At 41.8% G+C, this 14,069-nt stretch overlaps 1 protein-coding gene across 1 annotated transcript in view; it reads left to right on the forward strand.

Annotated features, from left to right (window-relative positions):
* ENTPD3 (ectonucleoside triphosphate diphosphohydrolase 3) overlaps positions 1 to 13,387 on the forward strand; it is a 30,315-nt gene extending 16,928 nt beyond the window's left edge. Inside the window, exons 4-10 of the mRNA XM_068983005.1 lie at positions 2,746 to 2,896; positions 5,236 to 5,395; positions 6,338 to 6,571; positions 9,862 to 10,134; positions 10,297 to 10,407; positions 11,257 to 11,394; positions 13,151 to 13,387. Coding sequence (XP_068839106.1) covers positions 2,746 to 2,896; positions 5,236 to 5,395; positions 6,338 to 6,571; positions 9,862 to 10,134; positions 10,297 to 10,407; positions 11,257 to 11,394; positions 13,151 to 13,387 — 1,304 coding nt within the window. The remainder of the gene's footprint in view (positions 1 to 2,745; positions 2,897 to 5,235; positions 5,396 to 6,337; positions 6,572 to 9,861; positions 10,135 to 10,296; positions 10,408 to 11,256; positions 11,395 to 13,150) is intronic.
* Positions 13,388 to 14,069: the final 682 nt, after the last annotated feature.

Consider the following 14,069-nt stretch of genomic DNA (forward strand, 5'->3'; position numbering starts at 1 on the left):
ATCTGGGGACATTATTTTTTTAATTATTTTTATTTATTTAATGGATTTATTTGGCTGCACCAGGTCTTAGTTGTGGCACATGGGAATCTTAGTTCCCTGGGATCGAACCCAGGCCCCCTGCATTGGGAGCATGGAGTCTTAGCAACTGGACCACCAGGGAAGTCCCTCTGGGGACATTTTTGGTTTCCACAACTGGGGTTTGTGGTGCTGCTGGCATCTAGTGGTAGAGAGCAAGGATGCTGCTAACCATCGCACGACTTGCAGAACAGTCCCCACAACAAAGAACGATCCAGTCCAAAAGGTCAGTAGTGCGGAAGCTGAGAAACACTGATTGAGAATGGTTCTGGGGAAGGAGTGAGAAGTGCTGAGATTTGAGCGGTATTTTGGAAGTAGAGCCAACAACATTTTACGATCATTTTAATGTATGGCATCCTGGCTGATGGCACCTGAGCATCAGTTCTGACCTGAGTGACTGTGTTCATGAAGGTACTGCCTCCTGAGAGGGGGCAACACTGGGGGTTGGGGCTGTGGCATGGATTAAGGAATCTGGTTTTGAATATATTAAGCTGGAGGTGCCAATAAATCATCGAAATCAGGGGACAGCAAACTTTTTCTGTAAAGAGCTAGAGGATAAATATTTTTCATTTGTTGGCCACGTGATCTCTGTTGTAACCATTTAACTCTCCTACTTTAGCAGCCATAGACCATCTGGAGACAAATTAGCATGTATGTGTTTCAAGAAGACTTGATGTATGGACACTTGTATATGCCTAACAGGATATACCCTAAGGACAAAAAGAACTTCAAGAAATTTAAATTGTTTTTAATAATCCTACAACTGGTGGTAGTGCTGATATTGTCATTGTCATACGGAGACTGTTGCATGTGGATTGTGAAATAAAGCAAATGAGTTATCAAGTTGGAGGGGCTGGAGAACAGGATTTTTAGCATAGGAAAAGGAAGATAAAGATACAAGATCAGTGAATTCAAGGGAAAAATTGAAGTTCTTAATTAGAAATACCACTAAGAATTCATGACGTTTTCTCCTGAAATAAAGTTTTCTCTAGGTCTGTCTTCTGGAAAGGCTTGCAATGAGCAACTTGACTTCTAAATTTTGGATACTAGATACTATTACTCAATAAAAGAAATCAGGATTTCTTGGAGAAATGGCAGATTCCAGATCTGGGGCAGGAAGTATATAGGTCACTGATACATCTCATCATATCAGAAAGCAGAAAAGTTCTTAAAGGTTTCTGGGATCATGTCAAAAGGACTCAGCTGCCAAACTGAAGAAAGCACCACTGGATAAAAACGGGCCATCAACAAGAATAATAACTGCAATATTACATATCAAACATATCTGTACATTCATAAGCCCTTAAAGATATTAAACAAACAAATAAAATCCCTCATTGGTTAAGAATATACTGGAGATGCTATTATATATATATATATATATATAGCACATATATAAATTTTAAAAATTTATTTGGTCACGTGGCATGTGGGATATTAGTTCCCCAACCAGGGATTGAACTTCCGCCCCCTACATTGGAAGCGTGGAGTCAACCACCGGACTGCCAGGGAAGTCTACAATCAATATTTTTTAAGCTGGTAAATAAAGGGAAAGAATCAAGCACATATCTATCCAGCCTTCCCTGTACAAACTGTATTATAGGATAACCAAGTAGTTAATGATGGGGAAGTTTTCTTCTTTTAAAAGCATTTTAGATGAAAAGTGAAACAAGAATGACGGAAATAAAATATCACCATTTCACAAACCCTAATAGGCTAATGGATCTAAGCAATGATCATTGATGCCTATTAACAGCACAAAGAGAGAAAACAAAAAGATGCTTGTGCTTCTTATTAGAAATGCACATCCCTAGAAATTACTCTTTCTGAAAAGTTCAGACCTGAATCTGATTAAGCCTCTGTGTTCAGTTACCAATTTATAGAAAACACTGAAACCAAATAACATATTAACTGAACCATGGAGATGCGGTCAGCAAATTCTAGACTTTAGGAAACTATAGGACAAATGAAATTTCAAGGGAAAAAGTGTTTAATTACAAAGAAAAATTTGAAAGAGAGGGCAGAATCTATATATTAAAGGAGACTTAAAAGACATGGCAACCAATTATAATCGATGGGATTTATTTGGGCCCTAGTTCAAACAAATTAGAGGTAGAGGGAGAGAAAAAATATGAATATGGAGGAAATGTTAATCTTAATTAGATATTTAATTATATTAAGTGATTATTTTTTAAACTTTTAGATAGACTAATGAGACTACGGTTATGTTTCTTTAAAAGATCTCTTATCTTTTAATGATACATACTGAAATATTTATAGAATGAAATGATACCATGTCTGCAGTTTGCTTCATGAGGAGAGACTGGGAGCGTGCAGATGGGGCAAGATTGATCACTGTTAAAACTGCAAGATGGGTGCATGGGTTTGTTGTACTCTTCTCTCTACTTTTATTTATATTTGAAATTTCTGTAAGGACAACCTTTTTTCAAAGCAGGTCTCAGCTCATTTTTTTTTCACTTTTGTAATTCTTTCCTTCTACATTTTGGGAATTGACTCATCTGTGTGGCCACATGGAACTTAGCACATACACTGTTTTCAATCCCCTACAAAAACCCGTTAATTTCCAGAGGTGATTTGCTTTATTTAAAAGTTGTATGGCTCTTGTTGGTTCCTGGGAATGCTAAGAAGTGATGAATGCTTGCTCTTCAGGCTCTGGTATCTCCAACTATGCGGAAAACCCCCAAGATGCCCCCAAAGCCTTTGAGGATTGCATGCAAAAAGTCAAGGGGCACATTCCAGTCCGTCTCCATGGATCCACCTGCGTTTACCTGGGGGCCACAGCTGGGATGCGATTACTGAGGTAAGAGCTGGAATGGCACAGAGGAGCCCATTGGACCAACACAGCCAGGAATGTGTTGAATCTTTCCAAGAATATAACTGTATTTCTGGGAAAGGATCCCATATTCTGCCATAAATTTAGGCTTTAAAAGTTGGGAAACTTTTAGTTTTAATACTCAGAAAGAAACAGTTCTATATTTGATTCCCTTCCCCATGGTGATTTTATTCAGAACTCTGAAAAAAAAAGTAAAGTAACATGAAATCTAGTCATGGGATGTACCTCTAGTGTTCTTGAAAAGTAGAAACTGTTTCTGACCACCAGGGATTTCCCTGGTGGCTCAGTGGTAAAGAATCGGCCTGCCAGTGCAGGAGACCCAGGTTTGATCCCTGATCTGGGGAGGTCCCCTGGAGAAGGGCATAGCAACCCCCTCCAGTATTCCTGCCTGGGAAATTCCATGGACAGAGAAGCATGGCAGGCTATAGTCCATTGGGTCATAAAAGAGTTGAACACAACTGAGCGACTAAATAACAATTTTAATACCCGTGCATTTAGTTCCACTAAATGTAAGCCACTATACTACTAAGCTATTTAGTTTCTATCCACATACACAATGTCACCAAAGTATCTGCTTTCAAATAATGGGAATTCTGCTCCTTGCCCCAAAGCCTTTGGAGTTACTATAAAAAGTAAACATCTCATTTCATTCAATTAAGCAGTTCCTTCTAAATTTTCAGCCATGACTTTTAGCCCCATTGTATTGTTTTTGAATGTTCTTTCTCATTTTTTTTCTCCATGAGAATATTTCCTTGACCTTGAAATAAAAGAAAAACAGTTTTTAAAAAACCCATCAAACTTAAAACTACTGAAAATTAAAGGGCAGATGCTGCCGTAAACTTTGAAAATAAGGCTTTCTCCCCAAAAGATGACACTCATTTGGTTGCAAAGTCACTTTGTCTATGATCCTAGGAATGTAAAATTACATGTATTTTCTTCACCACATGCAGAAACTTCAAAGGAACAAACAGAGTCACTTTCAGATGATAATCAAAAAGATCACGAAGCACTTTCAGTTGGATTGAGCCTTTTTCTTGTAGTTTTTTCTCTCATTTTTTTTCCTATTCCTATGTCCTGGTTGACCAAGTAGAATGTGGAAGTCAGGTTTCTTTCCTTACTCTTGGATTCTGCAGTATGTTTTCAAGATTACTGTGTTTACCTGAAATTGAAATGATATAAAAATCCCTTCCTTCTGTCTTTTCTTTCTAATGGAAGCAAAGAACTCAACTTTGTCAACTTCGTCTTGGTTGCTTTTTTCTCCCAGTCCTCTCAGTGAGAAATCATTCAAAGGCTCTGTAATTTATAGCCATGAAAAAAAAACATGGAATAGAAAGTTTGCCACTTAGCGAGAAGGTGAATGTTACGCTTGAATAAATTAAATGCTGACGCTTCTTTGTGAACTCTTCCCCAACTTCCTGATGGTGATCCATTTCTTCTGAGGAACTAGTTGATATTTTACTTGCTAGAAAAGTCAAATATAGAAAAAACAATAATTTGAGTCCCTGGGATGGGAACTAATAAAACTAGGAAAATTATTCATTATTTTCCAAGCAGTGATAAATTGCTACTGAACTGGAATGAACTTCAGCTTGTGGCACTGCTCTTTCTTCTTCAGCCAAGAGTGAGCCAGGGTACCCCGACTTTCTTTAACCCACTGATGAAAGGGAAAAGAGTGTTCCAAGTGAGCCTTCTTCCATAAAACGGCACAGATGAATGACACAAATACACTATGTCATGGGTGACATGAACGCTATGTCACCACTCCTCCGTGGGTCAGCACACTAAAGGATTTCAATTCAGGGGCAGCCATGATGGCCATCATATCCCCTCATGCCAAAGCCCTCCCAAAGAGCAAAGCAAGGACAGCGAAAAAACCCTCTTCCTTTCCACCTTCCTCCTAAGCTCCCCATCCTTCTGGCCTGATGAGGGTTTCTTTGTATAGTGCCCCAAGCAAATACTTATGCTACTCGTATGCCTTCACTAATCTCCTCTCCTCTGCTGATCTGAGACAGAGCAACAGTGATTGAGTAGGAGGCTCTTCAGCTGGTTGCTAGACAGCAGAATAGGAACAGGTAAGGGAGGAGAGAACAAGTGATATTTTTACTGGTAGCTATTTCCCTGCTTGGCAGTTTGACAGGTAACAAGTGCAGCCTGACTTCATGGTTGCCTGGGAAGCTTCAATTTGCAGAGGGGGGTTCCTGTGTCGTACCTACATCTGGAAAACGGTCCCTGCCTGAGGGAGTGGGGAGGTTATTTTAAGACTGTTGTCTGGGCACTCAGCCTTTTATGTTCTGTGCCTTGCATAGGTTGCAAAACGAAACAGCAGCTAATGAAATCCTTGAGAGCATTGAAAACTACTTCGAGTCTCAGCCCTTTGATTTTAGGGATGCTCAAATCATTTCTGGGCAAGAGGAAGGGATATATGGATGGATTACAGCCAACTATTTAATGGGAAATTTCCTGCAGGTGTGTGAAAACAAATGGTTTTTAATCTCACTGTTTATTCTGTCCCCTGGGGTTGGTAGCTTAAGCAGAGGTGCATGCTGACAGGGCCATCTGTCCTGCATCATTTCTTCAGGGAAACAGCAGTGATACAAGAAAAGACATGTATAGCTGGGACAAAGCCTTGGATCCTAAATAAGACAAATGCATGGGGGAGGGGGAATATCATTTTACCAACCAACAAGAAATGTGAGGGGGGAGGGAGGATCTAAATCTTGCAGTAGGCCATGAGTCTTTTGAAATACAGCTAGAGAATGACCCTTCCAAGAAGTCCTCTGGCCGTTAGGAATTTACAGAGCCCTCAGGCAGCCTTCTGCCCACTCACTCTGTGTCCTCAGGTCTCCTCACACTCCGCTCTCCACACTCCCTGCTCCTTTGGGGCAGAGGAAAGCTGACGCGGAAAAATAATCACCGTGTCACAGAGGGTGTAAACTGAGGATGCCTACCATGTCCAGCCCAAGACCTGTTTTCTTCTCCCTTGAACATATTTTTAGAAGTTAATTAATTTAGTTAATATTTTGGAAAATTCACATAGAAATCCATGATTCTAGTGTCTTCTGGACTCCCTCACTCCCTAAAAGCTGGAAGAGCCAGTCACAGCAGACTCACATTCCTGCATGCCAACAACCAACTGGAACAGAGTCTATCTCTCATGCATTCCCCAGATGGCCACAGTCCTCACCATTCCCTGTTGTGCACACCTAATCTACTTACTCATTTATGTTGCCTGTCCAGTCCCTGAAAGCATTTGAGTTCACCACCAGTGAAACAAAGGAGAGATCTGGCCCTGAATGCACCCCATGTCATACTTCTTAGCAATAAGAGATGGATCCTGGGTGATGAACCCTGGCCAATCAGAGACGGCACCTTTGGTCTTTTTTCTTGCTTCTTTTTCCAACTGTGTAGAAGAGCCTATGGCATATGTGGGTGCATCCGAGTGGAAAGGAGACCACAGGTGCCCTGGATTTGGGTGGTGCCTCCACCCAAATATCCTTCGCAGCAGAAGAGAAGGTGGGGCTGAACACCAGTGACATCATGAAGGTGACCCTGTATGGCTATGAATACATGCTCTACACACACAGCTTCCAGTGCTATGGGCGGAATGAGGCTGAGAAGAGGTTTCTGGCAACACTCCTTCAGGTACCTGAGCCAGGGGGCAACAGGTGTTCCCTTGGGGGTCTTGGCTGAGGGGAAGATGCCTTGCCTTCTGGGGTCTGTCCTCTCCATTCCCACAGGGAGTTTAGCCACCCCTCTCTAACTGGGCTCCTCTTTCCTCTCTCCTTTTATTTCTAGCAATAGTTAAGGCCCCTTCCTCCAGCTCTGGCCCGAGAAGCGGTGCAGGGTAGAGCAGGGAGAGCAAGGCTCCTCTTAACTTCAGATGGGAGAAAGGAGGCAGGGGAAATCACCCTTTGCCCAGGGTGAATCCAGGTTTGAGAAGCTAACCTCTTAAATTTGGCTGGCCATGAGGGCGTGTGTATGTATATTTGTGCACACACTCCTACAGGATTTATTAAAGAATTACTGTCTATGTATCCAACAGTCTACAGTAGAGAAGTGAATATTCCACCTGGGTGAGGTTTCATTTGAACTTGAGAATGCAGGTCTCAAGGTGTAAACCCAGGTCTGGGGGCAGAGGTGGGACACCCCTTCCTCTCACTGTATATAGTCAACTCACAGGGACAGGGGGCATCTTCAACTTGCCTGATAACATGTGGATGCCTGAGAGAGTGGCTTTGCCCTCTGAGCCTTCTGACTCACATGTGGGGAAGGATCCTGGTGTGATGGGGATCACCCACAAATGCATGTCCCGACCTGCCTAGCCAATACTTTCATGTTCCAAAGATGTGTTGCCAAGCCCCAACTTAAAGGTTCCCAAAGCTTATTGCATCATGAACGCTGCCTGAGTAATTGCTTCCAGTCCAGGTCTCAGTTCCTGGACTGAAATATAAATGGCTACAGAGTGTGGTGAGAGTGACACCTAGATATATGAAAAAGTCAAAGTGTTAGTCAGTTGTGTCCAACTCTTTGCAACCCCATGGACTGTAGCCTGCCAGACTCCTCTGTCCATGGAATTCTCCAGGCAAGTATATTGGAGTAGGTTGCCATTTCCTACTCCAGGGGATCTTTCTGATCCAGGGATCGAACTCAGGTCTCATGCATTGCAGGCAGATTCTTTACCATCTGAGCTACCAATATATACGTTGCAAATTATTTTCTTAATTAAGGGGTCTCCAGTGACCCCAAGACTCAAGTCTCACTCTGATAGCATGTTAGACATTAGGGACATGCATTCACTTTCTCTCCCTTGTTAGGTAAGATTTTTTTCTTCTGGTTTTAAAGTAACACATATTCAGTGGAGTGAAAAAAAAAAAAAAGAAAATACAGACATAAAGAATATAAATAATAAACAAAAAAACTTGGCATTACCATCATCAACATATTATTGCATTTTATTCCAGTTTTTTTTTTAATGCAAGAATATGTGTATTTACAAATTTGGCTTCATATGGTATATATATGGGCTTGCCAAGCGGTGCTAGTGGTAAAGAACCCGCCTGCCAAAGCAAGAGACATAAGAGACACAGGTTTGATCTCTGGGTTGGGAAGATCCCGTGGAGGAGGAAATGACAACCCATTGCAGTATTCTTGCCTGGAAAATCCCATGAGTGGAGGAGCCAGGCCAGCTACAGTCCATGGGGGTTGCAAAGGGTCAAACACGACTGAGCAACTGAGCACAAGCATGGGCAGTATTCCAAATACATTATTTAACAAGAAAAACTATGTTGGTCATGTAGTTACAAAGGAAAGTACATGACCCTTTCATGCTAATGCCCTGCAAAGACTAAATTCAGGGAAGATTTATTAAATGTTGAGGGACTAAGTAACTTGGCACATTGGCAAGTTTTATTTCAGGAATGCTGTAACAAATAATTCATGATCCAAAAAGAGAACTGAATTAATCTTTACCAAGCTTCTTCTGGCCAAAAATAATTTATATTATTTTGCTTCTTCTCCAAGCCAGGCCAGAAATGACTTATTTTAATATTAAAAAAAGTCTAAGTCAGATTTGGAGGGGAAAACTAAATGATTAGTTGTTGATTTGATTTTTTTTTCTTTCAGTGATTATTTCAGCCATAGGGTGACCATGATGTAATATGTTACAAATTAGACATAACAACTTTTGAACACCATAGATTTTTTCACGCCACTGAAGCAGAAGGGGCCCATTTGCTGCCTCCACAGTCATAGTAAGATCTTTCTGTAGGACACTCATATCAGCTGAGTGTTGGACTTCTGTAGGATTCTGCATAGAATCCTTTCATTAAAAGATTACATTATTTTGATGTGTACCTCAGGTTCCTCAGCAGTAAAATAAGAGAGCTGAGCTAAGTGTTTTCTGGGCCAAGATTTTACTGTAGAGGATAAAATACACTTTAGTAGCTTTGAAATTACACAGAGTTCAAATCCAGTTCCTTGGAAAAGAGAGCCCATAAATCGAACCAAACACATTTTGGAATTTAGCATTAAATAAAGGAAACATTTTTCACCATAGATAGAAGACTGGATAATCATCTGGAGAAAGTAAAAATCAAATCCCTACCACAATCTTAATACCAAATAAATTACAAACAGATCGAAGATTTCTATGTAACAGGGTATTTATTACATCATTGTTTTGTAATGGCACGTGATTGGAAACCAGCTAAATATTCCTCTAGATGGGATTCCCTAAATAAAGTACAGTTTATTTGTACAGTGCAGTTCTATGTAGCTAGCATGAAAGAAGCTAGTGTAAAAAGAAGAGGTCACTCTTACATGGACAATGAAAGGAAAATCTCAAAGATAAAATCTTAAGTAAGAAATGCAAGGGACAGAACAGTGTGTATAGAGCACTACCATTTATGATTTAAAATTTAAAGAAAGAAAAAGAGGGGAAAAGAAAATGTAATTGCACATGCATAGAAGAAGTATACACAGAATCTGTCAGAATACACTGTAACTGGCAATAGTGGTTACTTCCAGGGAGGGAACCTGGGTGGATAAAGTGGGTGGGAATGAGCCTTGATTTTCACAATACGTTTATTTGTGCCTTTTTAATTGTTATTTTTAGATGGATAGATAACATGCTCTTCAAAATGGTCAATTAACCTAAACATATCTTGCTTTCTCATCAAAACGGAGTTCATAAACCCTGCTTCATGGAGCTGTGCTAAGTGCTGGAGCAGAGCCTGGTATTGTGCCTGGTGCAGGGTGACAATCCCCCCTCCCCAAGCAGAGTTATCTAGACAACCTGGGACTTCCCTTCCACTGGACGCATTTTTTCCATTTCTCTCTTGGCACTGGAGGGGAACAACAGTGAGGACTTGCAAAAGGAAAGTACTTTGACCTCCACAAGAGTGATTGCTAACACCTTACTCTTGTACCTATAGGATTATACCACTGAAACCACGTTCACCAACCCTTGTTACCCTCAGAATTACATCACTACCTTCACTGAGGCACAGGTGTTTGGCAGCCTGTGTACAGAGGACCTGAGACCTGAAAGATATAATCCCAACAACATCATCACTTTTGAAGGAACTGGGGACCCATCACTGTGTAGAGAAAAGGTGGCTTCCCTATTTAACTTCAGTGCTTGCCATGATCACGAAGCTTGTTCCTTTGATGGGGTGTATCAGCCAAGAGTTAAAGGGTCATTCGTGGTAAGAGCAAAACAACAGAGATTCCTTTTCCCCCTACTGATTATTTCTCACCTTCCTGTTTTTCCTCTGCTGAGGTGTTTCCCACCTTGTTATTCCCTGCCCTGAAACCTCCATTACATCGCATTCTGAGAAATGATTTCCTTCTGTACGACTTCCTTACAGGCTTTTGCAGGATTCTACTACACAGCCAATGCTTTCAACCTTTCAGGTAGCTTTTCTCTGCACACCTTCAACTTGAGCACCTGGAATTTCTGCTCCAAGAATTGGAATCAGGTCAGTATTTAAAGAAGAAGGATCCATATTGGTACAAAACAGTAGAGCAGAGTAGATTTCATTTGCACCTCTGTGTGTGTGTGTATGTGTGTGTATGTATGTTCTGAATTTGACTTTTATGCTGTTCTCCTTCACCACATCTGTAAGATGGGAGTAATAAGGAACCCTACCTCACAGCTGTGTTGTGGATTAAATGTTCTATTCATGGGCACAATGTTTATAACAGTGTCTGGCATGTAACAAGCACTCTATAAACTTCAAGATTGCTCTTCCATGATATTGCATGCGTGCTAAGGCGCTTCAGTCCAACTCTTTGCGACCCTATGAACTGTAGCCTACCAGGCTCCTCTGTCCATGAGATTCTCCAGGCAAGAATACTGGAGTGGGATGCCATTTCCTTCTCCAGGGGATCTTCCCAACCCAGGGATCGAACCTGCATCTGTTATGTCTCCTGCATTGGCAGGCGGGTTCTTTACCACTCGGTTATGTTGTAAAGGGATTTTTTTTAAATACAGGAGATGTGGTGTGTACATACAATGGAATATCACTCAGCCATTAAGAAGAATGAAATTGTGCCATTTGCGGCAACATGAGTGGACCTATTATGCTTAGTGAAATAAGTCAGATGGAGGAAGACAGATACTGTATTTTATCACGTATATGTGGAGTCTAAAAAATGAAACAAATGAACATAAAACATAGATTTTTTGTCATTGTATTATTTTGTAGTAACTTTAATGATTAAATTCTCTGGGTGATAAGATTCTTTAAAATATGACTGCTGACCTAAGCTGTTCTGAAATGCACGTTTTCAAACCTGCCTCCTCCCTGTTTTGAACTTGCCTTCAGCTCCCACTGCTGCTGCCCCAGTTTGATGAGCAGTATGCACGCTCCTACTGCTTCTCAGCCCACTATATCTACCATTTGCTTGTAAGTGGATACAAATTCACCGAGGAGAGCTGGCCCCAAATACATTTTAAAAAGGAAGTAAGTCAAAGCACAAATTGTTTTCCTCTTCTTCCTCTCAAAAATAGATGTTTGTTTGTATGTGTGTGAAAGAAATGTAGGAGATAAGTGGGAACTGGGGATTTAAACTTGCTGAATGGGAGCCAGTGCAGCTTGATCCCTGGTGAGCTTATAAGAGATAATGGAGAATTTAGAGGAAGTGGTCATCAGAAACCTTCTATGTGAGCTGAGGAAGCCAAGAACTGTGGACTCTAAGCTCTGTGGGGGCAGGACTTGCTTGATCATCCTCACATTCCTAGCACTCACACAAGGCTGAGAACATACAAGGCTCTTGGTAAATATTGTTGCATGAATCCATAAATATGTTAAAGAACTGAGACTTTTTATCCTGACAAGAAGTTTCAAATATAATAATTTTGTTAAGAGGATAGTAACTAACTGATCTCCATTTTACACAGATGTCAGAGGGAGATCTATTCTTTAGAGCGCAGGGATTAAGTCAGCAGCGTTAAGTAAGAATTTGATCTTGGAATGAGTCTGAGGTCACTGTATTCACTTTCAAGTGTCCAGAATGGTCTGACGCTGGAATGACAGCTGACTGGTGAGGAGCCTCTGTACTTTGCTTTCAGGACTCAGCCTTGCTGTTGTGTTGATCCAGCACTCTGTTCCCCAGATTCCTGGAGGGTTTTCTCATTTCAGGAATAGCAGATGTAAAGCCTGAAGTATGTCTGGAGTCAGTCTGTTCAATATGAGCTTCAGCAGTAATTAGATTAAAGCAAGCAATATCCAGTATTAGGCTTGTGACTGTTTTACATAGATAAAATTGAGTCAGCTGTAAAAAAATAAGGATGTCTGGAGACAGATAAGGACTGCTGGTGGCATGTACTCTCCAAGCTTTGTTTCTAATTAATCTAATTACCAGGAAAGCACATTATGATTTTCCATTAAATACCAATTTGGGGGGGATACATTAATTCTAGGTTTCAAGTTCCTTTATTTTATTTATAAAGAATTTAGTATCAGTCAAATCAGTATTCAAATGTGAGGATATAAAAAGACTTCAGGAAATCTGCCAAAGATTTATATCCAAAATATGTGCGGGATTTCCTTGGTGGCTCAGTAGATGAGAATCCACCTGCCACTGCAGGGGACATGGGTTCAGTCCCTGGTCTGGGAAGATTCCACATGCCAGGGACCACTAAGTCCATGCACCACAACTACTAAGCCTGTGCACCTTCGAGTCTGTGCTCCGCAACAAGAGAAGACGCCGCAGTGAGAGAGAGAGGATGGAAGATTACAAATGTGAAACATTTACATATTTCCAAAATGACCTAAAACCATGCAAACAAAAACTGATGGAACTACCAGATGGAACTGACACAGTCTGCTTCCCACTTAGACTGACCTTCTTTTCCTAGAAACTGGTCCTGGGTTTGGTAAAACATGCATCACCTGTTTCTTTAGCTATAGACTCTTCTGTACCCAGTGATCAAAAAACTTCCACTGCTGTTAACTGTGCCCTCTTCACTCTGGCTGTGATGAGGCTGTGAGGATTCATTCTCTGCAGTGTGGGAGGTTGGGCACTCAAGCCTTTGTGGTCATGATGACCAGGGTTCTAGCCCAGCCTTTGCAGTTTTTGAACGTAGGCAAGTCCATTGACCTCCTTAGGCCACAGTTCCTGGGGGTATCTCAGGGGGGACACCATGGTGTGTCCTAGGGATATAATCTGTGCCTCAAGCCCAGCCCTGAGAACTGAGCCATCTCCTCTACTCCACAGGTGGGGAACAGCAGCATAGCCTGGTCTCTCGGCTACATGCTCAGCCTGACCAACCAGATCCCAGCTGAAAGCCCGCTCATCCGCCTGCCCATCAAGCCATCTGCCTTCATGGGCACCCTCGCCTTCTTTGCAGCAGTGGCCTTACTGTGTCTGACATATCTCATATACTTGTGCGTGTTGTCCAGGAATCAGAGGCGCTCCCAGCATGCCTTGGACAACATGGTGGACTCTGAGTGAGCCTCACAGAGTGGTTCCTAGAGCCTGAGAGCTGCCCGTAACCAGCTTGGGGGGCACCAGACAATGCAAGCAAAATGTCCACCTTTGGGAAACACAGCTAAAGTCCAATGTCTAGGTCCTGTGCCTCTCAGATACTGATTTATGTCAAAGCACCTCTTGCGAAGTCCCTCAACTGTTCAGTGCACATTCCTCTGCCAGAGACCCCGCCACCCACTAGCTGACCTATTGGGGAACAGAGGAGAGACAGGCCATCAAGGTCAGCCTCCTTATTCCAAGTTTCCCACAGGAAGAGTAAGTTGAGAAGATGACAGATGAATGTGGAAGAGTTGACCTCAGGGCTCAGTTTGCATTTTTCCTCCTTCAAAAATGCCATAGTCCTCCCAGTAGGGTTGGAAATTGGCAGGTGTCTAGTAAGCATCTGGTCCAATTAAATATCTCATTTTATGGCTTCTTCTCATTGGTCCTTAACTAAGAATTTCCTTAACAACCATTAATAACATTGAGCTCCCTTAGCTTGGTAGAATATTGTATCTGGGGGAAAATCCTCCTTCACCCCCAAAGACAGTGGCCACAGCAAAGCTTCTGTCATGCAGGCAGAACCTGAAGGGCACAGCCACACAGAACATCTACCAGAACACTACAGGCCATTCCTGAAGTAGGATTCCCTCTCAGGGCTCTGGTC

This window comes from Capricornis sumatraensis, chromosome 10 (assembly GCF_032405125.1).
Source record: "Capricornis sumatraensis isolate serow.1 chromosome 10, serow.2, whole genome shotgun sequence".
Taxonomy (NCBI): Eukaryota; Metazoa; Chordata; class Mammalia; order Artiodactyla; family Bovidae; genus Capricornis; species Capricornis sumatraensis.